General features: G+C 41.0%; 2 protein-coding genes across 5 annotated transcripts in view; one reads left to right on the top strand and one right to left on the bottom strand.

Moving 5' to 3' along the window:
* Positions 1-7,410, bottom strand: part of gprs (speckle type BTB/POZ protein) — a 30,435-nt gene extending 23,025 nt beyond the window's left edge. The window contains exons 1-3 of one of the 3 annotated variants that reach the window (XM_045752920.2): positions 6,591-7,410; positions 3,686-3,889; positions 2,333-2,477 (exon numbers count right to left, since the gene is read on the bottom strand). In XM_045752920.2, the coding sequence (XP_045608876.1) occupies positions 2,333-2,477; positions 3,686-3,889; positions 6,591-6,649 (408 nt within the window). In that variant the 5' untranslated portion in view covers positions 6,650-7,410. The remainder of the gene's footprint in view (positions 1-2,332; positions 2,478-3,685; positions 3,890-6,590) is intronic. The other 2 variants (XM_045752918.2, XM_045752919.2) reach the window with 2 other exon arrangements.
* A 6,625-nt stretch (positions 7,411-14,035) lies between these two features.
* LOC123764670 (A disintegrin and metalloproteinase with thrombospondin motifs 3) overlaps positions 14,036-25,237 on the top strand; it is an 11,617-nt gene continuing 415 nt past the window's right edge. The window contains exons 1-10 of one of the 2 annotated variants that reach the window (XM_069302623.1): positions 14,036-14,056; positions 15,816-15,924; positions 16,597-16,768; positions 17,275-17,555; positions 18,256-18,417; positions 18,669-18,859; positions 19,708-19,848; positions 20,963-21,122; positions 21,244-21,336; positions 22,425-25,237. The exon at positions 22,425-25,237 is cut by the window's right edge and continues 415 nt beyond it. In XM_069302623.1, the coding sequence (XP_069158724.1) occupies positions 16,597-16,768; positions 17,275-17,555; positions 18,256-18,417; positions 18,669-18,859; positions 19,708-19,848; positions 20,963-21,122; positions 21,244-21,336; positions 22,425-23,177 (1,953 nt within the window). In that variant the 5' untranslated portion in view covers positions 14,036-14,056; positions 15,816-15,924 and the 3' untranslated portion in view covers positions 23,178-25,237. Of the gene's footprint in view, positions 14,057-15,815; positions 15,925-16,596; positions 16,769-17,262; positions 17,556-18,255; positions 18,418-18,668; positions 18,860-19,707; positions 19,849-20,962; positions 21,123-21,243; positions 21,337-22,424 lie in introns of both variants that reach the window. The other variant, XM_045752645.2, reaches the window with a different exon arrangement.

Here is a 25,237-nt window from a genome sequence, read left to right as displayed (position 1 = left end):
CTATCTATCTATCTTGTCAGAACGCACTGCTTGACCTAATAGACAAGGCCCGATTTATCTAACAGGCAGAGTGATTTTTCGTTATTTTCGAATATTTCTTTTGAATTAATATTATTATATTACTGTATATTAGAACATGAATTACTGACCTAGTTATTTATATTAAGTTAGGTTAGGATAGGATAGGGTAGGTTAGGTTTGGTCATATTTTTACGATAGTTTAAACTCAAATTAAAACAAAAATGCTAAATATTATATAATATAATGGAAATATAATCAATCTATAAGAAAAAAAAATGTCATTTCAGGAAAATTCGACTTGTTAGGCAAATTGAGCCTTGCATTCCAGGTCAAGTAGTTCATTCTGGCTATTAGGTACAATATATATATATATATATATATATATATATATATATATATATATATATATATATATATATATATATATATATATATGTCGTACCTAGTAGCCAGAACGCACTTCTCAGCCTACTATGCAAGGCCCGATTTGCCTAATAAGCCAAGTTTTCCCGAATCAATTGTTTTTCGACTACCTAACCTACCTAACCTAACCTAACCTAACTTTTTCGGCTACCTAACCTAACCTAACCTATAAAGATAGGTTAGGTTAGGTTAGGTAGGGTTGGTTAGGTTCGGTCATATATCTACATTAATTTTAACTCCAATAAAAAAAAATGACCTCGTACATAAGGAAATAGGTAGCTTTATCATTTCATAAGAAAAAAATTAGAGAAAATATAATAATTCAGGAAAACTTGGCTTATTAGGCAAATCGGGCCTTGCATAGTAGGCCGAGAAGTGCATTCTGGCTACTAGGTACGACATATATATATATATATATATATATATATATATATATATATATATATATATATATATATATATATGTCGTACCTAGTAGCCAGAACTCACTTCTCAGCCTACTATTCAAGGCCCTGATTTGCCTAATAAGCCAAGTTTTCCTGAATTAATATATTTACTATAATTTTTTTCTTATGAAATGATAAAGCAACCCTTTTCTCTATGTATGAGGTCAATTTTTATTTATTGGAGTTAAAATTAACGTAGATATATGACCGAACCTAACCAACCCTACCTAACCTAACCTAACCTATATTTATAGGTAAGGTTAGGTTAGGTAGCCAAAAAAAGCTAGGTTAGGTTAGGTTAGGTAGGTTAGGTAGACGAAAAAACATTAATTCATGGAAAACTTGGCTTATTAGGCAAATCGGGCCTTGAATAGTAGGCTGAGAAGTGCGTTCTGGCTATTAGGTACGACATATATATATATATATATATATATATATATATATACGGAACACGCAACAGTAATTTGGGCTGTAGAGCATATGGATCACTATATATATAAACAGTTATTAAACAGACATACAACAGGTATGATGTTAAAACAGATGACATATATATAGACGAAAACGGAGACAAGCATGGGACTTGGAGGGTGGACTCTCATGTTCTGAAGCATGTCAATTGTTTCAGTGAATTAAATATTATTACTAAGATCTTTAATCGAGGGAAAATGTCCTTGGTAATTAATCGAATACCTGCGAGCAATCAATTAATGTATTTTTTCTCAAGTTACATGTGTTCAAAATATATATATATATAGTTTTTGAATTACGCACAGATTATTTTTTAATAGTTACTCTTGGTTTAATGCAGCCTATTCTCATGTTTTGATAGTACTTAAAGTAATGATGAGGACCATAGTACATATACCGACGTATAATGCAGTTAGAAAGTAGAAATCGGTACTATTGAATTTGGACATAATTTTTTCGGACTATAAAGTGAATAGCATAATATTCTACTATCTTATTGCTTAGTACGTCGATATTTGTACTATGGTTCACATAGTTACAAAAACTACTATCTAAACAGGAGGATGGGTTGTTTAATGAGATAAGTGCATTGTACTGTATATATAAATACAAATTTTTAATAAAGGTGCAATATCTGAAATAAATAATATATATTTAAGAAGTATATATGTACATTGTTGATATTTCTAATTCATTCTCTCTTTGTCTTTCTCTATGAGAGAGAGAGACATTGACACCGTCTCTGTCGCTATGTCTTTGTGTGTGTGGCGTCTCTCTGTCTTTGTCTCTCTTTGTCTGTCTCTCATTCATGTCTCCTTCAGTGAGTGTGTGTGTGTGTGTGTGTATGTCTGGGGTATTTGTATCTCTCTCTCTCTCTCTCTCTCTCTCTCTCTCTCTCTCTCTCTCTCTCTCTCTCTCTCTCTCTCTCTCTCTCTCTCTCTCTCTCTCTCTCTCTCTCTCTCTCTACTAACTCCCTGTCTGCCTTGTTGCTGGCCCTGCAGGTTCATCAAGGGTTCGGAAGACCTCTTAAGAAACAGTTTGATTTTCTTCTCCCGGCTCATTGGTTCCTTCTTCTTCTGGGGCGAGTATGAGTTGTAGAGCAGCTTGTGGAACACCCTGGGGAAACACGGAATATAAGTAGCAGCTTATGACACACTCTGGGGGAACACGGAACAAAAGATAGCAGCTTGTAAACACCCTTGGGTAGGGGTGGGCCTTTGACAAAGGGTAGGTGTAAGTCTTGGGGAAGGTGTAGGTCTTAGGGAAGTGATGGGTCTTGGGGGAAGGGAGCCTTAGGAAATAAGGCTAAATAAGAATCTTAACAAAGGCTCTTATTTAGGTCTTATTATATTAATAGAGAAAAAGAGACCAATAGAAACTAAACATTCGGCAGAACAGACAAGTACGATATTTAAAGGCATATTTTCTGCATAACAAAAATGTATCTTTACATTATTTCGAAAATTATATCCCTCGTTTAATAATTTTCCCATATATAAGGGATACCGCATCAATCTAACTTTACAGCCATTTTCTATTAGTTGTTCAAGTTGGTCTCTATACACACGCGTCCACAATATGCTGATATACCAGTATACTAGTATACCAGTATACTAGTATACCAGTATATATACTGGTCTTCTGCTATGGAATGTCTTCAACGCTCCTCTTTACTCTCTATATATATTCCTATGTCATACAACTTTACCATTGTAATCATTGCTGTTATCTTTTATCACGTTTTACACATAGTTTGCTACATTATAGTTTGTGGCAAATAATTTGTAGGGCATTTGCTACATATATTATTTTATACACATAGTTTGCTATATTATATTTTGCAATAATCCTCAAATTATGCTAAAATGTACCAATGGATAACCCTTAAATTTACTTTAATGTATCTACTTTTTTTGTTAAATTACTTATACAAAGTATCTTTTTACATATTCTTACAATGCATTTTTATACCTTCTTACAGTGCATTGTTATACATTCTTACTATGTATTTTTACTTTCTTGCTATGTATCTATAAACATTTTTTTTAATTTTGCTTGAATTTACCTTCTTAAAATTATATGAGCCAATAGGACTATATAACACTTGGATGGGATATGAAGACAGGATAGGAGCCTGGATATGAGGATAGGATTGGAGCTGGGATAATAGGACAGCGTGAGGGAACAGTACCCAACCACTTGGACCATCAGGAATCGAATGGCAACCTTATAAGAAGCGAGGTCGTCGTTCTACCGACCAGTCCAAGTGGATAGATAGGAGAGCCGAGGAGGAGGAGGAACAGCACTTTAAGATGAGTCCCTACCTGCTGCGGGCGGCCAGCACAGCCTTCACAGCACAGACGGGCTCTCGCGTGTCCCCCACCAGGAAGGTCACGTCACACAGCTCCGGCATGGACGCCAGGAACTTCATGTCCTCCGCTAGACCCGTCTTGTTCTCAAAGGTGGAGAAGTCCGGTTCGTCGCTGAGCGCGCCCGCCATGGCGATCGCCTGCTCCAGCATGCTGTACCTGATCCCGGAATAATAGTAGTAGAAGTAGTAATAGTAGGGATCCTGGTGTCATATAACTGGAACCATATTCCAGTTATAGTGGTCCTTGATGACTCTATTGCTGTATTCACTATTTGTGTTTACTATTACTGTCTGCAGGATCGAGTTCTTTGGTCCTGGACCCGACCATTCAGCCGTCGGTTGTCTAATGTACTGACTCCCGACTTATTTTTCTTTATCATATATGCTACATATGTTCTCTTCCTGTGTGTCTGTGTCACACAAGAGGGTAGAGCAGAAGACGCCCTCTGACCCCTACATGAGAGAAGGCTGAGAGCTTCCCCTCTCATGCCTTATGGTAACTTACCTTACTGGGGTTGCCCTGAAAATACGACCCGACAATCTGTTTTATTCCTTGTCCTCATTTACTACTGGTGAAATGGGTGAACAGTTATGGATTGGTTTCCAGTCAGTTCTTCCCCCCTTTTGGCAAAGGGCGGTGTGTGTGTGTGTGTGTGTGTGTGTGTGTGTGTGTGTGTGTGTGTGTGTGTGTGTGTGTGTGTGTGTGTGTGTGTGTGTGTACTCACCTAGTTGTGTCTGCAGGATCGAGCATTGACTCTTGGATCCCGCCTTTCGAGCATCGGTTGTTTACAGCAATGACTCCGGTCCTATTTCCCTATCATACCTAGTTTTAAAATTATGAATAGTGTTTGCTTCCACAACCTGTTCCTTAAGTGTATTCCATTTTCCCACTACTCTCACTCTAAAAGAAAACTTCCTAACATCTCTGTGACTCATCTGAGTTTCCAGCTTCCACCCATGTTCCCTCGTTCTGTTACTATTCCGTGTGAACATTTCGTCTATGTCCATTCTGTTAATCCCCCTGAGTATTTTATACGTTCCTATTATGTCCCCCCTTTTGCTCTTGAGTTATGTGTTGAGAGAGAGAGAGGGAGAGAGAGAGAGAGAGAGAGAGAGAGAGAGAGAGAGAGAGAGAGAGAGAGAGAGAGAGAGAGAGAGAGAGAGAGAGAGAGAGAGAGAGAGAGCAAATAGGTGTGTGCGTGCGCGCATTTCAGACCTCTAAGCCCAGTACTAACCAGTCTCAGGATGCAGCCCCTAGAAACTGTCTTAATTCCTAAACACCAATATACTGCTAGGTGAACAGAGGTATGAGCTGAAAGGAACGGAAACACTTCCTATTTGTTCTCTCTCTCTCTCTCTCTCTCTCTCTCTCTCTCTCTCTCTCTCTCTCTCTCTCTCTCTCTCTCTCTCTCTCTCTCTCTCTCTCTCTCTTTCTGTCTCTGTCTCTGTCTCTCTCTCTCTCTCTCTCTCTCTCTCTCTCTCTTCTCTTCTCTTCTCTTCTCTTCTCTCTCTCTCTCTCTCTCTCTCTCTCTCTCTCTCTCTCTCTCTCTCTCTCTCTCTCTCTCTCTCTCTCTCTCTCTCTCTCTCTCTCTCTCTCTCTTCTCTCTCTTCTCTCTCTTCTCTCTCTTCTCTCTCTCTCTCAACAAAGGAACTCAAGAGCAAAAAAAAAAAAATATTTGAAAATCAACAGTTGGAGTGAAAGGTTTATGCCCCACAAACAACAAACAATAGCCCACTTGTTTGACCTGGATTCACAGTGACGAGGTGCCTTCAGTGATCCTGTCTGCATCTCACTCACGCACTCAAAGAGTGCGTTTGAGTGCGTGTTTGAGGGCATTTACACCTTCACCTCCGAAGGATCACGATAATATTCGACAAAGAGGTGTTTAAGGAAACGCCTTATGGGAACCAACATTTTAGAAATGGGAAAGAGGTCTTTTGTAACAGTTTACCGGGTAACACAATACACGTGGGATCGTTGGGTTGTTTCAAGCGTAGGTTAGACATATATGTGTGTGAGTTTGGGTGAATATAAATAGGAACTGCCTCGTATGGACCAATAATCCTTCTACAGTTTTAATTTATTCTTACGTTCTTAGTTATTCATTGTATTACTTTCATATTCTTCTATTGACAATTACTTACGTTCATATCCTTACGTTCTTATGACATTTCCCTCACTACTGCGGACTCAAATCCATTTCTGTATTGGAGGGAATTCTCGACATATCTATTAAAAATAAAAGTAATTTTTTTATCGATTATGGCACTCAAATTTCAAAACTTTGTAATAAACTTGACGAGTTTGGGACGAATCTTTAAGAAACGGAGTCAGGATTTATCACAGCGCCTCAGTATCCACGAACGAAACCAGTACATCTATCCTCAATTATGGAAGCTTAGTTTCCGGAGCACTACGAGGTTGTTTATAACAATAACAACCTTGGGTCGGTGACGACCTCGCAGCGTTTCACAACTCGTAAACTGTTTAGGAAATACAGACTCAGCTGCCATGATCGAGGAAAGATGTATGGGTTTCGTAACTCAGCACATAAGTGCTTAGTGAATTCTAGCGAGTGGACCCTCAACACCTGTTCCTCCTCTTACCCCCCCCCCACCTGTAACCTGTTCCTCCTCTCCTCCCTCCCCCCCCACAATCTGTCCCTTTTCTGCCCTTTCTTGTTAATAATCCCCTTCCCATATCACCCCCTCCCCTTCCCATATCACCCCCTCCCCTTCCCATATCACCCCCCTCCCCTTCCCATTTCACCCCCTCCCCTTCCCATATCACCCCCTCCTCTTCCATATCACCCCCCTCCCGTTCCCATATCACCCCCCTCCCCTTCCTCGTGACTGACCTGCGCCCCTCCGTCATGGCGTCAGGGGTGATGACGTTGGGGGGGGTTCCGTCAAACATGAGGCTGGTGTTGGGGATGCTTGCGTGGTGGGAGTGGGTGCGGGATCAGGCGCGCCTGTGCTCCCAATTGGGTGTTGTTGGTCACGACTCCCCTAGGCCTGCCTCACTAGAATCCCGTCTCACTAGCGGCCTGGCTAGCGGCCTGCCTGGGAAGGGCGCCCATCGACACCACCCGCTCTGGTACCTGGAGCCATTTTCATGTTATTCTAAATTAAATTCGTCCGGAAGTTAATTTTTTTCAATTATCACAGAAGTTCATTGGACGTTTGAGATACATTTTCGACGTTAGGTTCTTGTGGCTGCTGCATCTGTCAGCAGGTGTTAGACACAGCTGGTTCATCCATGTATTTCCAACACTCCTGCCCTCCACGCTCTGCCTCTGTCACAACACACGGCTCTCACTCATAACAAGAACTTATAGATCAGTCACTAGGTGTTCCCCCGCGTTCAAGAAGAGGTCGCCTTCTCTCCAGCATTCGAACAGCAACATCTCCCACTCGCCGGAGACTGCCTCGTCCGTATGGCTCAACCCTGACAGGTGGTGGCATCCGAAGTCCAAACTGTACGACCTTCCTGCAGCGCTTTCTCCCGGAACTTCGTCCGGGTGAGAGGTCTCGGAGGCTCTGCCTAGCTCTTAGACCATTTTCCTGCTGCTGTGACTCGCAGTCGTTTATACGAGAAGGTTATAAATTGAGGAAGGCACTCGGTGGCAGGATATCGGACTGGGGTGTATTGATCGAAAGCAACAGGCTGCCACTGGTGACGCCCCCGCGCGCGCGCACGTAACCAAAGAACCCATTTTCTTTATATCACCTCGCCGTCTGCACGTCAGTGACGTACTGCGATAATAACTTATTTATACAAATATTCACTTATTTATACCCACAGCGTTACGTTCTTTGTGATATTTCCATTTATTTACTTTTATCATTTCATTTATCACGTGTTATGAAGCGTTTGTATTTAGCTTACTGGTATAAAGCACTGTTGTTCTAAACAAAATTGTAATTTCAGAGTTATATAGATAATTACAAAATCCAATGCTGTTGAGATCTTTGAATTATAGAAAGATGTAATTACATATAATATAATTTTTCTTCAACGCAAACGTATTGGCTTAGCGGGAAAAGGCTTGCTATTTGCTAATGACTTTTAGACATAACATTAAATGATATTTAAATGTGATATTTGAAAAATTATTGAATTTTATACTAAATAGTTATTAATGATACTGCTGGAATTAACATTTAATTGTATGGGTTCCTCTTGTAGTTAAAGTTCATTTTATACAGGTAGTCAAGACAGGTGGTTGAGACAGGTGGTCAAGACGTGACACTTAACGCTAATAATGTACCTTGGGAGATTAAACTTACAATGAAAAATTATAGTGTATCATAACTTTAGCTTTTTAGTATCGGGGAACAAATAGGGTTATATTGTTCATGAGCTGGTCGATATCATTCAGTTTCAACTTTGCATTGTAGAATTAAATAGAAGCGTTAGAAATGGCGGGTAGATGCACCGATATGGAAGAGACGTGTTGCCAGAGGTACGCGACACAACGGTGATATTCCCACTTGTCCCACAGAGAGGTGCAGTCAAGACCGTAAGCTGTTAAATATACCTGAATGAGTTACAGCATTTGGGCCGTCCTAGTTCTTCCCTAGGTGCCCTTAAGGGCACGAGAACATAAACATTAAAATTATAACACACAGAGATCACACTAAAGTGATGCATTAAATGAACAAATCCACAAGGGCCGTGACGAGGATTTGTTCATTAAAATTATATACCGACGGCCTTCTGCTCCTTGCGACGCAGCACCTGTATATATATATATTAAACCACTCGTATTCAAGAACGTATTCAATGAGTGCATGAAATTGTTATGTGAGTTTGCTTCGACGTTGAGAGTTGATAACTGATCAGTAACCAAAATAAATTACTATTTCATATGAAAAATAGATATGACATGTTGCCTGAAAAGACTTTGAAAAGTTGCACAAGTTGCTGATAGCTATTTGGATAAGATGGGGCAAACAGGACCTATCTTTCTGCAAGCATTGTAAATCAGACCTACAGAAAAAAAAATACCTGAGATTTAATTCAAAACAAGTTTGTTTCACCTCATATTCCACGTGACGTTGGTAAGCAAGATGACGCGAGCGTGAGAGCCACACTACCGGGGTGTCTAAATATACTTTTATTTTCCTGGAGTGGAGTTCCGGCAGGTATGTAAAGTGGAACAAGGTGTCCCCGCACGCGGAAGCGAGAGAGGACAGTAGGATATGACCACCGGGAAGTGTATATACCTCGCTTCTCGGTGTATATACACTGAGAGTTGACTTTAGTCTTGGACGTTATTCAGGACTAAAGTATACTTGCTGGTCGGTCAGTACTTGCGGTGGCCTTAATTAACCCTCCAGAGGTTGATAAGCTTTAAGCCCAACATCAACCGAGGCTACGGGCCGGACGGCTCACATGGACGCTAACACGATTATCTGGCCATCACGGCAGCAGGTGTGTAGGAAGGCTTGGGGGTGTATGACTCACTGTGCTGTTGTATGTCACGTACATGTATCACGCATGATAAGGAAGGGGGGATAAACCTAGTGTATGATGTTAGTAACTAATGACAAATTGTGATCTATGGTGTCCTTTCTGTTGGATGTGTATACAAGCAAATTATACATGTTTCAGAACATCTTTCTTAGCCTAGAATATATAATTTGTGAGGCCGTCGCTTGAGACACCAATGTGCAAAATGAAATCACAATAGCATAATATATTTATGAGGAAATCTTGGGAGCAGGACAATGGGATCGAACGCACGTACTGGGTGGCACCAGACGCGCGCATTATGGCCGAGTGGAGGTACACAGGGAGAGACAGGGAGACATGGGATCCTTCAGACCACACAGAAGTCGATTAAGGCAGCGTCTGGGATGCTCTCGGACGTAGGGTTCGAATCCTCGTCACGGCTCTTGTGGATTTGTTCATCTTTCAGAAGCTTAGCATTTTGGCCATAGGGAGAAGAATTCCCATTTATGTAAGAGGAATTGTCTGGTTTTGGGTCCTTCTTAATGTAGTAGAGCCCATAAAAGGAAAGTTTTCATCTAGATCGTTTCTCATTACAGACAATAGTTTTGGTGTTGTTTTAAGCTCATTTCGTGTGTATGGTGATGAGCTTGAACATAACATCACATCACGCATACATACACGCACATTCATCATTAAACAATGAATAAATAAATAAAATAGTTGGATGTCCACTTACGACATAGCCTTAATGTCGAAGCATATGAATGGGTGACCCGGATGCGGGTCGTAACTTTTCGTTCTCATGGCCATCCTAAGCTGTTTGTGAATGAAGTATATTTTTACACCCAACTGCTACCCTATCTCAAGGTAAGGCAATTGTCAGGAGAAAGCGCCAAGCATTACAATTATATAGCATTTGGGAAGGATGAAGATAAGGATTTGGGAAAGGATGGAGGGAAGGAAAGGTGTGGACCTTGCCAAAGGCGCGTATATAGATATATCTCAGGTTGTAATAATATTTTTATTAACAAAAATTCTATTGCACACAGAAATCACAATAACGTGATGCATCAAATGAACAAATCCATCAAATGAACAAATCCTCGCCACGGCCCTTGTGGATTTGTTCATATAAAAATTCTATTGTGTATTATGGTTTTGGCATAAGTTGGATTGAAGCGGGTGGTTTGGTTCTGCTGCAAATTGTTTAAGCTCATCTTGAGGCCGTGATCGTCCAAACTGTGGCTGACTCTAAGGTAATATCTGATAACTTTTTACCTATGTAATAAAAATCTATAATTTCTAAAGCATAAATTAAATTTTTATTGCGTCGTCTGTTTTGTTAACTTTTTATTAAAGTTTTGTCTTGAGTTAGATCTAGGGTAGGTTAGGTTAGTTGTCTCAGTTCTGTTGAAAATTATTTGTATATGCATGAAATTATATTGTATTTTTGTCCAGGCCTGGTCGACGACCGGGCCGCGGGGACGCTAAGCCCCGGAAGCACCTCAAGATAACCTCAAGGTATGCAATACGTGCGTGAGATATGTGCAGAGGAGAACGTCCAACACCGGAAGTATAAATATACTTTGTTGAACGAAGAATAGTTCCATTAAAACTAAAACGTAATCACTTCAGTCACCTACATAACAAATTTAACTTATAAACGAGGCTACAGCTGCTAAATTAAAGAGCTTTGAACCATTGTTTTGATTATGATATATTTGGAGACCTCTCCTTTGAACATAGGCAGTGAATGAAGCCCTGTTTTCTGAGAGGAATTTACCCTAAGCGTTTTTGAGGCTGATAGATTGCAGAACTTTTTGTCCAGTGTTTTCAGAACGAGTTGCACGACTTGCAGTTGATTACGTCCGACCTTTTCTCCAAAAACTCTTACTCAAAGTTTGTACGTTAAATTAACTTCTGCACAAGATTCACCCGCGTGCTTGAAATGCAAATACATTCCAACAGACACAAAACCAAAACAGTTTTATCTCACAACATAATTATTATATTTATTTGTTAGTGTAGGTTAGGTGTTTTAACATATAACAAAAATAATAGTACATATGACGACTATTGGGTGTATCTACAAGATATGAACAGGTGCATCCAAAAAAAAAAAAGATCAGAAAAACGCAACAGCCTATCTGAAGTAACAAGAATATTTGTTACCCGATTGCCCGAAACGCTATGCGTACTAGTGGCTTAAGGTATTATATGTACTATCTCTATCTTTAAATCCATCATTATGTATGTAACTCAATGGATGTACCTTTACCTGAATAAAGAATCTGAATCTGAAGAAACATTCTTAGACTTAATATAAACAAATGATAGATGTGCTTCAGTACACACATGTAGTGGATGGACGAGGCTTCCTGGAGCTCGGGGTAGTCCATGCACCAGTCTTTCTTGTTTTCTCAAGTGATTCGTCCAGTAGTGATAGAGTCTTTGCCGGGCACACACACGATGTGCTCGTGTGTGTTGAAGCATGACGTCACACGGTATAAGGAACTTCCGCTCTGGACAAGGCTACAGAGCTCGCTAGTGGTACGGGAACAATAGGCTAGAGCAGCGAGCCTCATTTAGCTGTTTATGGGCGACTGTAACCATGTACTGCATCGTTTAATTACTTTCATTTTTATATTAATGATTTGCATACGATCATCTGTCTTCAAAAGTTTTCTAAACATATTATGGAAACCTTTTCACTTCAGCCAAGAATGTATTTGATTTGTTCACTGTACTGCAAGAATAGGAACTGAAAGTGTCTAATTAATATAAACAGGATGGCAACTCGTACACATTGTGTAGTGATGGGCCTGTGCATGGTCACAATTGCAAGCTTATCTAGTTGATAGTCAGCATTAGAGGAGAGAGGACGAACCCCTAACAGTACCAGTTTCAAAATAAGCCAAGCTGAACACACAAACTTGGTATCATGAGTGCTTCAACATGGATTTTAAAATGTTACATTTTCTTCGCACCATTTGCTTCAGGAATACATGTATGTTTATATATAGCTGGTTCTTTATTGAAGTATTGTAAAAAAAAAAAAGTCTGGCTTTTCTGACAAACTTGTGAAAATTGAATTAGATATTAACTCTGTGCCTCCAAACTCTTTATAAGTTTGGCCAATCTTCAGGTGGTGATACTTTTAGTACATTATGGTTCATTGGGTAATGCGCGCGTCTGGAGTAACCTGGGACGCGAGTTCGAGTCCACTTCCTTGCTCTTAAGATTTTTCTCCGCCTTGCAAGATACTCAAGATATTTAAGGGTATTGAGATATGGAGACTTTCTATGACAGTCGGATATTTCTGCTAAAGACTCGTCTCTAAATGTTAGAGTTTTCGGATTCTTGTTACAATATTTTTTTTAAAGTGGATACACATAAGGTGAAAATTCCTGTACGGTTGTTCTTAGTAAAGAACTTGAACGATTAGACTGGTTTTGTAAGTGGTGGGGTTTCTCGAACAACTTTGTTACTGGCATGTTGAGGCTTCATATTCAATGATATTCTTTCAAGCACAACATTCTCGAACAATGAAGTGTATGATATCGTGAGGTTTTGAGTGTTCTTAAGCTTCAAGATGAAGTAAGTGTTTTGATATCGTGAGGTACTGACTGCTCTGAAGCTTTAAAGTTGAACGTTGTGGGGCCTTTATGTTTGACAGAAATGTAATCTTATGGTGCATTAAATCACCCGCTGCAGTGAGCGTCAAGGTTCATTTTGCCTTCTAATGTGTTGAAACTACTGCAGAATTAATCTTATTAGTTTGGTGTAGTCTTCATACTCTGAGACTTACCGTTGTGCGTTGTCAAGGTAATGTTAGAGTTCATGTTAGTTTCTCACCTCAACTTTAGGCTAAGCTCGTCTTAGTTACGACCAACTCCAAAGATACATTCATAAATTTATATTTTCTGAAAAATAAATGAATAATAATGTATACAGTATTATCATTTTGTGTATGGTGGTTAGGTGGTTTGATTCTGTTGACATATATGACATTTGCAGTACGTTGGTAAAGCATTCAAATAACCCATCCTCAGGGTAAGGCTGATTCCTCAATTATTCCTTGTCTATTAAACTATTGTTTCTAATTTAAATCAATAATCATATAATAGTTTTGTGTGTAGTTATGAAGGGGACTGTGTGTGTGTGAAGCGGTGACGCGCTAGGCTGTATGGTGATAAAAAAGTCTTTGGCGGACGGAAGTAGAGCTCTTGTGACTGAATTAATTCTCAGCAAATAGATGGGGACATTCAAGCATCGAATTTCCTTTGTATATAAACTCAAATAAAGTGTAGTTGTACATATGATAACATCTGATCGTTGTTCATGTTACATTAAGGAAAGGAGATCTTGCTGTCAGACTGCAGTGCTACATTTTATAACGGAATAAATCTCTCAGGAAGACAATGTTTGTTTCAGATCCATTTGGCGGACACTGGCCAGCATCTTCACCCAATCCTCGAGGCCTCCACCTTCCCTCTTCACCCACGTAAGTTTCGCACCATCTACACTTTTCCACCTCGAACCTTCACGCTACGCCCACTACCCACCCACCCCCATGTAATGAGCCCTACCCACCTCCGCCCACGCTGGCTAATGCCTACAACCCACTGACCGCTGAATTGTATGGTGATACGTTAATTAATGTATCGTTTTGTGTTTGTGTTAATTGAGTTTACCTTATGGGTGAGCAGCGAGCGAGTACAGAGTGTTGCGGTGGAGGAGTCGCGCTCGTCGTTCCTTGGAGACCAACCCCGCGAGATCACTCTCCCTCCAACTGCCCTTCGGAGACACCGAGCTCAATCTCCTCCTTCACAAGGTCGACCTTGCCTCTCCCGAACTCAAGCTAAGGTAAGTGTTCTACGTCCCCCGATTGCCACTTTGCTTTCGCATATCTGTCATTGTGATTCTCTTTCTTGTACGTTAGGTGATCCTTCCCCAAATCAAGATCCCGATATTACATAATAGATGGTGTCAATGTCTGTTGACTTTCTTGAAAGCTATAGTCTACACAGCAAGCTCCTTCCTTATTTCGGTAACTCTTTCTCAACACTCTGTTCGTCTGGCATGATTTTTCACTTCTAAATCCGTGTTCTCTTTTAATTACGTTTCTTATTCTTTAAAGATCCTCCTCACTCCTCTTCGTAACTTTCTCCAACACTTTACAAAGAATGTCAGAGATACAAGTTTGCAGGTCGCTTGCACCCTTTCTTGAATATCAGCACTTCATTTGCAATTTTGCATATCTTCGGAAGCATATATACGGGTCAATTTAGCATATATATATCCGTGATATAGAGTCTGCTGTCCTTTCCTGTAATACTTTTAATTCAGTTAGTTTTCTCTTTATTTTCTCCTAAGTAACCAAAGTATGCATCATTGTTATTGATGTGCATCTCCCGTCACTCATATCCGGTCTACACTCTAATTGCATCTGGAAAACCTTTTGCAATTGCTTGAGGCGTTTTGACGCCTTGTGGCTCTCCGTAAAGTCTTTTCGATGTTTAGCCTGCTTATTTGGATCTTGATTGTAATTTGTTCTCATATTTGTAACATTCTAATAGTTAGGACTTGTGTTCACCTTCGTCGTTGTCATATTGATTCTCTGATGTACTCTTTTTCTCGCCCTCTATAGTTCGCTTCAATACACACAGAAATGACAATAGCGTGATGCATCAAATGAACATATCTACAAGGGTCGGATTAGCTCAGTCGATTAAGGCAGCGTCTGGGATGCTCTCGGACGTAGGTTCGAATCCTCATCACGGCCCATGTAGATTTGTTCGCTTCAATGTTTCGTTTCCTGTGCTTTATTTAACGATGAGGATGGCGATGATGACGAAGGTTGCTTTGATTCCCTCTCTTGCACATGGCTGTTTTTTTCTAATTGCCCTCTTTCGAGAAAAGGTTGACATTTCTTGCAACTTTTCAATACTTCTGGGCACCGTTCCGGTGTTTCATTCTGCGTCTTTTCCTCTGGTGTTCGCTGACTTCAGACACGATGCTGACTCTTATTATTTTCTCTGGTTTAGAGTTTCGTTTTATGTACAATAATTGGTCTTTTTCGTTTGTTGACTGGTGGGTCTAGTTCTCTTATTGCGTAGTGGCTTCTGGGGTTCCTCTCGATTTTCCACATTATAATTGCTTTACATTTGTCGGGGGTTAAAGCCAAGTAGCAACATCGTAGACCAACTTTGAATTTTGCTGAGATCTTTGTAGAGATTTGTGCACTACTTCTCCGTCTTGACCCTTCTCATTAATCTCCGCCATCCGCGAACATCAACGTGTATACAGGACTCTACTCCCATTATCAGCTCTCTTACACATACCAGGATCTACAGCCTTACACATGAAGGCTGTAGATCCCTATGTTTCCGACACCCCTTTGTGTGTGTGTGGTGTGTGTGAGAGAGAGAGAGAGAGAGAGAGAGAGAGAGAGAGAAAGAGAGAGAGAGAGAGAGAGAGAGAGAGAGAGAGAGAGAGAGAGAGAGAGAGAGAGAGAGAGAGAGAGAGAGAGAGAGAGAGAGAGAGAAGTTGTTAGCGTGAGACGCATTTCCCTAACACTGATATTTTCTCCTTTCTTTAAACTTGATATTTTCTTCATTCTCAGCTTCCACGATCAGTCCGGCAAGGACGAGAAAGTCAATGTTCAACTTGACTGTTTCTACGCCGGCGGCAACAGCAGCACCTGGGCGGTGATATCCACCTGTACTGGCCTGGTAAGTGGGCCAAGGTTTGTTGTTGTTGATTGTGGAGAGGACAAGTTGCGAGGGATGAAGCAGGTTGCAAGTCAGGCGTAGCATCTTGCAAGGCCAGATAATGCTTCGGGGGGCGTGTTGTATGTTGCAAGGATACATATATATATATATATATATATATATATATATATATATATATATATATATATATATATATATATATATATATATATATATATATATATGTAGCATATTGCAAGTGGATGTACAATACAACATAGGGTTCAGCACGTCGCTAAGGCATGGATCATGTTGCAGGTGTACGAAACGACCCACCTAACCCATTGAGGCCGATGGATAGATAACGTCAATATTTTAGAGCTTAACCTTTTCCTAAAGAAAAAACATGACCTTCACGAATATAGAAATTGATTGGGGTTTTAGCATTATGTTTGTCTTAAATGTTTTGTTCCTTATCCTCATATCCCAGCTCCTTGTCCTCATATCCCAACTCCTTGTCCTCATATCCCAGCTCCTTGTCCTCATATCCCAACTCCTTGTCCTCATATCCTAGCTCCTTGTTCTCATATACCTTTCAAGTGCCATATATAGCCATACAGAGTTAACGTTTTCTAGCAATGACTGCTATATTTTCATTTTCGTCTGGTCTGAGTTGGTGTGGGTGTCCCGCAGATGGGTATGGTGGAGCAGGGAGGCGGGAGCTACCAGGTGGAGGAGGTGGAGCAGGACGAGCACCAGGTGGAGGAAGTGGAGAGGGGGCAGCGCCAGGCGCGACTTCGAAGAAGCGCCAGAGACACTCTGGTGGTGATCTATCCGCTCAAGACTGATCTCGCACAGGACACAGGTCAGTCAACTTCCCTCTCTCTCTCTCTCTCTCTCTCTCTCCGTTAAGTGGATTTTGGGAAAGTTTAAAGTTCGTGTTGATGAATATGTTGAGTTTTAATGTAGAAAGGTTATAACTTCTCACTGCCTCGGTGTTTTCTTCGGCGTGTTTCATGATAGGGTTCAGGCGTGATGTCACAGCCCAAATGCCTTCTCCTTTGCCACTACATCATCTTTACTAGGTTTCTATCTCTCCTCATTACTAGTTTACTAGCTCTCATCTTTACTAGTTTACTAGCTCTCATCTTTACTAGTTTACTAGCTCTCATCTTTACTAGTTTACTAGCTCTCCTCTTTACTTTACTTGAAGATGGTGGTCTTTAGCTCTTGTTGAATAAAAGTTCCGTGTCAAAAGTACTTTGCCGATCAGTTTTGTTTCCAGCTATTATTTCCTGTTACGTAGTGATGAATAAAGTGCAATCAACGATATTAATAATAATCCCCTGAATCCAACAGTTCTTTCCCCAGTTATGCCGGACTTCGACGAAAACATCGACAGTATCACCTCTCAAACGCCGTTCTCCACGACCTCAATGTCCCTCAATGATTCGACCACGGACAACGAGATCGCCACGGCACCTAGTTGGCGAGGAGGTCGCGTACGGCGTCGGACAAGACAAGACTCTCAATATACAGTCGAACTGGCAGTCTTCGTAGACCGTGAACTGTTCTCGTACGTGAAAAAGCGTTACCCTAATCAGAAAACTGGCGCCAAGGTGGTTGAAATCGTCATGACCTTGGTTAATGCTGTACGTTCCCCTGCCATTTATGGTTTTTTGATCATAACTAAACTGTATATGATATAATGATTATGCTGAATGTTAAAGTTGATTAGATTATGTAACACATATCCCCATCCTGTGGGCGGTAGTAGAAAAGGTTTCAGAGACATACAGTGGGCTCAGGAACTGAACCCTAGTAGTAGTTTAGGTAAATAAGTTACAGCACTGTTGAGCTAGTTACGTAATTTGTTAACTTAAATCACAGTATCTTCACAGTCCATTCAACTAACATCACCGTAAACTAAAGGGACCCAAACAAGAGTAAGTGTGTTATCTGAGCCAGTTACTTATCATAACATGCAGGAATATCCCTGCAAAACAAAAATAATAATAATAATAATAATAATAATAATAATAATAATAATAATAATAAGAAGAAGAAGAAGAAGAAGAAGAAGAAGAAACTACCTATTGTGCACCCCATAACCATCCAGGGAAGACGTAGTGAGAACGTCACTACTAGAATGATATAGGTCGTATGTAGTGCAGATGTGGTCCCTGCTCTTCATTCAGACAATGCTAATTACCCCAGTTAGTATACAACACAGCCCTTAACAAAGATTATGAGCTAAATTAAGTCTAGTTAACTGAAATAATGATAGGAGTTTCAACGTTACACGGATACAGTATTCTTTCAAAGCCTTAATAACGTCCTCGATGTGCACAGGTGCACAGACTGTACTCTGACCCCTCGCTCGGAGACGTCAAGATCAAGATGCTGGTGAAGAGGATAGAGGTCCTGGGCAGCGGCGACCCGGACAATGCAAGGGGCAACATCTTTAAATATCTCAAAAATTTCTGCAAATGGCAATCTAAAATCAACACCAAGGTAAACACCATCGGAAATTATTAGATTTTATTGTTGTAAATTATTTTATTATTTGGCGTGTGGTTAAGCTGAGATTTTACTTGGACACTGTCCAGGACTAAAGTACTCTTGTTAGCTGGTCAGTAAGCTATTGTAATGGCCTTAATAACCCACAGTTAATAACTCTTAAACCTTACACAAAACCTAAAACATCTATTACAAACTTTCATATATTTAGCATTTATTTTAAGTTTGTTTACCGGTGGTAACAGAGCACGTCCAAGGGGTGGGACCACGCCCTCCTGCTCTCGGGTCATGACCTGTGGAACTCGGCGCCCTCCAAGAATACAACAGTGGGTCTGGCCTACGTGGGAGGAATGTGCTCCCGCTCGTACTCCTGTACCGTGAATGAGGCCACATCCCTGGCTGCTGCCTACATCATTGCTCACGAGATGGGACACAAGTGAGTTCATAGCTGCCATCTTGACTACGATTGACAATGGATATCTCTGTGTGTCTTTTAATATTAAGAATATGTTCTTATTACTGACCGGTTTATCACGTTCTATCCGGGTTTTAATATTGAGTAGCTATTGTCAAATGGGATTATTTTGTACAAATATTTTATGTATAAAAGTAGTTTTTTTTATAGATAATTTATTGTATATTTATCTGTCTTTCGATATTATGTTCTTTTATTCATCTCATATGAGAGTCTAACCCCCTTTTCAAAAAGGGAGTTAGTTATGAAGAAAAGGCATTAAGCCATTATGACTATGGAGCACTTGAAAGAGGTCAGGATAAGGATTTGGGATAAGATTGAGGGAAGGAATGGTGAACTGACAACAATGATGTACATATTTTCATTTGATGCAGATCTGTAATGACATACATTTATTAATATATAATTCTGCGTAAAAGCAACATTGAAGACACTACCCCTCATTGGATAGTGAGCCGAGCTCACTATCCTTGCTAAGTAACCGACTCCTACTCCAGCTGTGTTGTGATTTTATGGTGACATTATTGACCATAGATGACAGTGAGGTTGTGGCCTGGGAGGAGTTACTTGCCTCCTGACGGGTGTTGCTTCCTGACGGGTGTTTCCTGTCTCCTGATGGGCGTTTCCTGCCTTCTGACGGGTGTTTTCTGCTCCTGACGGGTGTTTCCTGCCCCCCTGGCGGGTGCTTCCTGCCCCCCTGGCGGGTGCTTCCTGCCCCCCTGGCGGGTGCTTCCTGCCCCCCTGGCGGGTGCTTCCTGCCCCCCTGGCGGGTGCTTCCTGCCTCCTGACGGGTGTTTTCTCCCCCACAGCCTGAACATGAAGCACGACGGGAGCGGCCAGGCCACCCGGTGCCGGAGAAACGAGTTCATCATGTCCCCCGTCATGTCTTCGGGAGCCACCACCTGGTCCTCCTGCGCCAGGGACGCTCTCAATACCTTCCTCGCCAACAGGTAGGTAGGTAAGCCTCCGTAGCACGTGCACACACACAGTTGAGTTTACAGTTTATAGTTGTTTACACAGGATGACACACAGTTTGCAGTTGAGAGGCAGGACCAAAGAGCCAGAGCTCAACCCCCGCAAGCGCAGATAGGTCAGTACACACACACACACACACACACACACACACACACACACACACACACACACACACACACACACACACACACACACACACACACACACACACACACAAGGAGAGAAAGTCAAAGAAGGGCAGCGTGTTAATTATTTAATATAAAACGTTATATTGCAGGAACTCATGGAAAAGAATAAGCCTTCATAATAGACATCAAATATCACATATAAAGTTCTAACGTATGGTTAGTATTATCAAGACCTTCATTGTTGCAGCCAGGGCGGCTAGTTTATTGTGCACCCCATACTCGTCCTGTGAGTGGTAGTTTATTGTGCACCCCCATACTCGTCCTGTGAGCGGTAGTTTACCGTGCACCTCATACTTATCCTGTGAGCTGTAGTTTACCGTGCACCACATACTCATCCTGTGAGCGGTAGTTTATCGTGCACCTCATACTCATCCTGTGAGCGGTTGTAGGAGAGGAGTAATGGATAGTTTCATTCAACGCTGAATGGTCTTAATCCCATCCCAGTGAATGTTCTTTGACATTGTTTTTCCGCAATCTATCTGCACACAGTATATTTAATTACAATACCACTTTCAAGAAACTAGATGCCACAGCATACGCTGCAACTGCTCTACATGACAATGTAATTAATATTACACAGTCAAACCAAGTCATTGATGTAAGGTGCTGTTAAGCCCGTCTCCTCGTCCTCTAGCAATGATTACCTCACTTCAGGTAGAAATAGAAATATAACAGAAGGAGGGTAGAAATTGCCTAAGCTATTCTATCCCTTTTGAGACGTATTTTATTGTCTCAATAAACGTACTTGAACTTAAACCTCACCTCAGACCTGTTAGGTGGTTACCTAGAGGTGCTTCCGGGGCTTAGCGTCCCCGCGGCCCGGTCGTCGACCAGGCCTCCTGGTTGCTGGACTGGTCAACCAGACTGTGCACTTAAGCCCGTCTACTCCTATCTTCCCCAGGGGCGAGTGTCTCACCTCGGCCAAAACACGAAGTCTGAGTCACACGACGAACCACCACGACGGCAAAGCCCCTGGTAAGAGATTCAACGCTGACGACCAGTGTCACTACATGTATGGAGAAGGCTGGCGGAAATTCTACAGCTCCCAGCATCCATTCAATGTAAGATTTTGCAAATCCAGTATCGTTTCTTTCAAGCAATTATACACAGATTTATATTGTAATTGGTTGAAGAGTCTCCTTCCGCCGTAGTCTGTTACTGACGCGGGTCTTGTCTCCGCAGAATGTGTGTAGGGAGATCTGGTGCCGGAAAGGCCGCTTTCTGAAGACTCCCTCGGCAGCCGCCCTCGAGGGAACCCGTTGTGGGGCATCTAAGGTGAGTATTGTCACTCGTGATCATGTATAAGTGGGACCTTGTTGGCGTCAGGTAATCGAGTGAGACCTTGGAGTTTTTCAATCTTCATTCTGCTCCTTCTATCACACACGCCACTCTCCCATCCTACAAAAGACTTTCCCACAACAGCACACAACCATCTCCCTGCAGCCCAGTCTCTCGATTTGCAACTCCGTAAAAAATGCAACTGTTTTACCTAACCAGAAGCGTACGAACTCAAACAATCCACCTAACCAATTGAGGCCGATGCGAAGAAATCGTGCATATGACAGTACTTTAATTCTACCTATTGGGTAAAATTTTTAACGCATTCGTTGATTTCTGTAAAATATGCGATTACATAAGAGGACTGTGGGATCTATTCAGCCCCCATCAGTGTATTCACACATATAATACAATTCTTAGAAGTAAAAGAAACTAAGTTACTAAAAAGAAAAGAGGACAAGACAAGAGCAATGACAAGACAAGAGCTCACTAAGTTCTTCTTTACATTGTCTTAGCACCCTGGCATTCACTTCCTCAAGATCTTGGTACTTGTTTGTCCTTAATTTTTACTATTTCTTAAATTACTTCCATCCTGGTAACCATTAAATTTCTCAACCTCTCGCCCCCTCGCCACCTACATAATTTTTTTTCAGCTGTAAGCATAATGTTAAGTTCTTCTCTAGTATATATAAAGTATTTAGCTCATTTCCTTGTCATCATCAGTTTCCTGACCTGTCTCAATGTTTAATGGCCCATTAGACGTAACACTATCATGTTGTGTCCACTGGGATATAACACAAAGCATTAGACGTAACACTATCATGTTGTGTCCACTGGGATATAACACAAAGCATTAGACGTAACACTATCATGTTGTGTCCACTGGGATATAACACAAAGCATTAGACGTAACACTATCATGTTGTGTCCACTGGGATATAACACAAAGCATAGGTTCAAGCTTGTCACTTGTGTTAAAACCTCGTGTGTATACAAGTACAATTTAAGTGAGAGTTCACACCACAAGTGTATTTGGAGAGTTCAGCAACCTTCGTGTGCATTGTTATAAGTAAATTTACTTTCAGATGTGCAAGAGAGGAAGATGCTTAAAAGCTGAACATGCTGACAAAAATAAAATAAGAATGAGAAGTTCAACAATTACGACCAAAAAATCTCTAAAAAAGAAGCAAAATAAAAATACTAAAAAAGCAACAAGAAACCGACCCAAAAAGTTAAAAGCCATGAAAAGAAACCATTATGGAAAAGGAGCTCAATCTCGACTCCAGAACACAAGTGGACTGGATACACCGGAGAAACGCGGGAAACTGAAGAAGACGAAGCAGGTAGCAGCAGCCAAAGGTGACAAGGACAAACGCAAGAATAGGTCACGTGTTCTTAAGCCAAGAGTCATACGCATCAAACAAAAGAAGAAGACAAACAGGAAGAAACCCAAGAAGTTTCGACGAATAGAGACCCCGACACACATCGTGATAAAGGAGAGGATGAGGTACGTGGAAGGTAAGGGATGGAAAATAAAGATAATAAGAATAAAGAAGACGAAACGAATGATCGAGGAATCCAAAAGGAACAAAATAAACCGCAAAATCAAATGTAATAACATTCCGAAGTGCAAAAAAGGCAACTTTAAAATAAAAAGAAAGAAAACCAAGAAGAAACCATCACGGAATGTACGAAAAATGAGCAGTGTACCGATTAAAGGTGCGACAATGTCGTTGGGCCGCTGCAAGCCCAAGAGGATCAAACACGTCCCTGGGAAAGGTTGGTGGGTCAGGATTCGCAGGAACTGTATAAGACCCGCCAAGACTCGCACCATATAATGGGCACCACTTCAGGTCCAATTTTCAGGATCTATAGCCTCAGAGAATGTAAAAAAAAAACATTCAGAGAAAATCTAGTCATTTGTCTTTGAATTCACCTTAGTATTTGCTTGTTCCTCAAACCTGTGCATGTCCTTGAAGAGGTGTTGTGACTTTTCAAGGGTCTTTTGCCTGGCATCCCGTGCAATGACTTAGACTTGGGAATGGCTGGCATGCAAATACTTGGATATAGCTATTATGAAACAGCAGCGTCAGGTATACATGCTAGCTACAGCTTCTGAACTACAGACATTGTTTACTTAGTGTGCCGGGATTATGTATATCAGCATAGAACTATTATAGTTGAGAAAATACTGAAGCCATACGGTGGGCTCGAACCTGCATCTCTGGACTCAGGCACACGTACTATATACTGGATTCGATCCCACCGTACTGCTTCAATATATTTATCTTAGATATATTACATAAAATGTGATTTCATTTACCATTTGTAAATGACTTTCAAATTCATCTCCATGACGTTGACTAAATTGTGGGAAATCTTGAAACTTTGGCTGCTGTATTCTGTATATCGAACTACTGTATATTGGAATATATTTCTTAGATCCTTGATAGTTTTTATATATTATATTTATCAATTTATAAATGTTATTAGTGACTGTTTCTTCTGTTAATAAAATTGTCTTTCCTTTTCTAATTTCCGAAATATTTGTGCAGTTATAACGTTAAAAGTTGTAATAATTTCTTGTATGTTAATAGATAACCAAAACACAAATAACTAGAATTCGAGTCTGTTAGTGACAGTAGCTGGCTTACAACAGGCGTTCCCTTGGCCAAGATGCTTTACAACTTGAATTGATTCTTTTTGTATCATTGAACTCTCCTGCCATTTTCGAACTGGATTCCTTCTCGTCCCTTCGAGATTGAGCCTCTTCCCATTCGCTTCAGTGTGGGCTCCTTCACATACCCCTCAAGAATGTGCCCCACTCCATCCCCTGAAGAATAGGAATGGGAAATGGTCTCGAGTTCAATCCCAGGGGCAGAAAGAGACGTTTGGATACGCACTCATACACCTGATGCCGCTGTTCACCTAGCAGTAAATGAGCATCTGGGATTTACGTGACTGTTGTGGATTGAATCCTGGAGAAGGTCAATATAGTTAGGGGGGGGGACCTCAATAAGCCTAACAAGCTGTCTCCAATAATTAGAACAAAAATAGAAAATCACATCTGGCACTAATGGGGAAAACTGTTAACTGGTGATATATAGAAAGATTTGCAAAAGTAGACCAATTGCCGGATACAACAGCTTCCCCCTCACCCCGGCAAATACAATAGATTATAACTGGCGCAGCAAACAAGCTGTAACTAGGTGAAGGTGATAGTTCCCGTGTCAGCGATGACGTCAGCTCTGAGAGATAGTGGCCCGTTCAGTATAGAAAAAGTGCAACTGTTTTACCCAAACAGAATCGTACGAACCCAAGCAACCTACCTAACCCATTGATGCCTAAAATAACGGCAATATTATGGAGATTTAGTTGTTACTAATACGGCGAATTTTTTATCCGTTAAAAATCGAGTCTGATTTAAAAAAAAAAAAACGTTAACGGTCGAGTCCGTTAAAAATGTGACGCGTTTGGTGAAAGGACGGAAGGACGGGTTGCCCCATCCACGAGACAGATGCGGATGTCCACCACCGTGGACATCCGGATCTATCTGCTGCGGCCACACGACATGTCACTCATTGACCGAGTAACCGTGTGAATGTTCGAGCTTTTTGCAAACGGTAACTCGGTAGTACAGTGGCTACGTTCTCGATTCACAATTCAGGATCTCTGGTTCGATCCCCAGGCGGGATAGAAATAGTTGAGAAAATGTTCCTTTTCACTTGAAAGGGAAACGAGTCTTTCCTACCAGGTGAAAGGCATATACCATATGAGTATATGCATATAGTATATGAAAAGCTATATATATAGCCTTTATAGTATATATATAGAAAGACTATATAGTATATGAAACTATATTTGAAAAATATATAATAAAAATATATGTTTACTCTTG

The sequence above is a fragment of the Procambarus clarkii genome, chromosome 48, assembly GCF_040958095.1.
Source record: "Procambarus clarkii isolate CNS0578487 chromosome 48, FALCON_Pclarkii_2.0, whole genome shotgun sequence".
Lineage (NCBI taxonomy): Eukaryota > Metazoa > Arthropoda > Malacostraca > Decapoda > Cambaridae > Procambarus > Procambarus clarkii.
The sequence above is the reverse complement of the archived record's forward strand: the minus strand, read 5'-3'. Positions and strand labels throughout refer to the sequence as shown.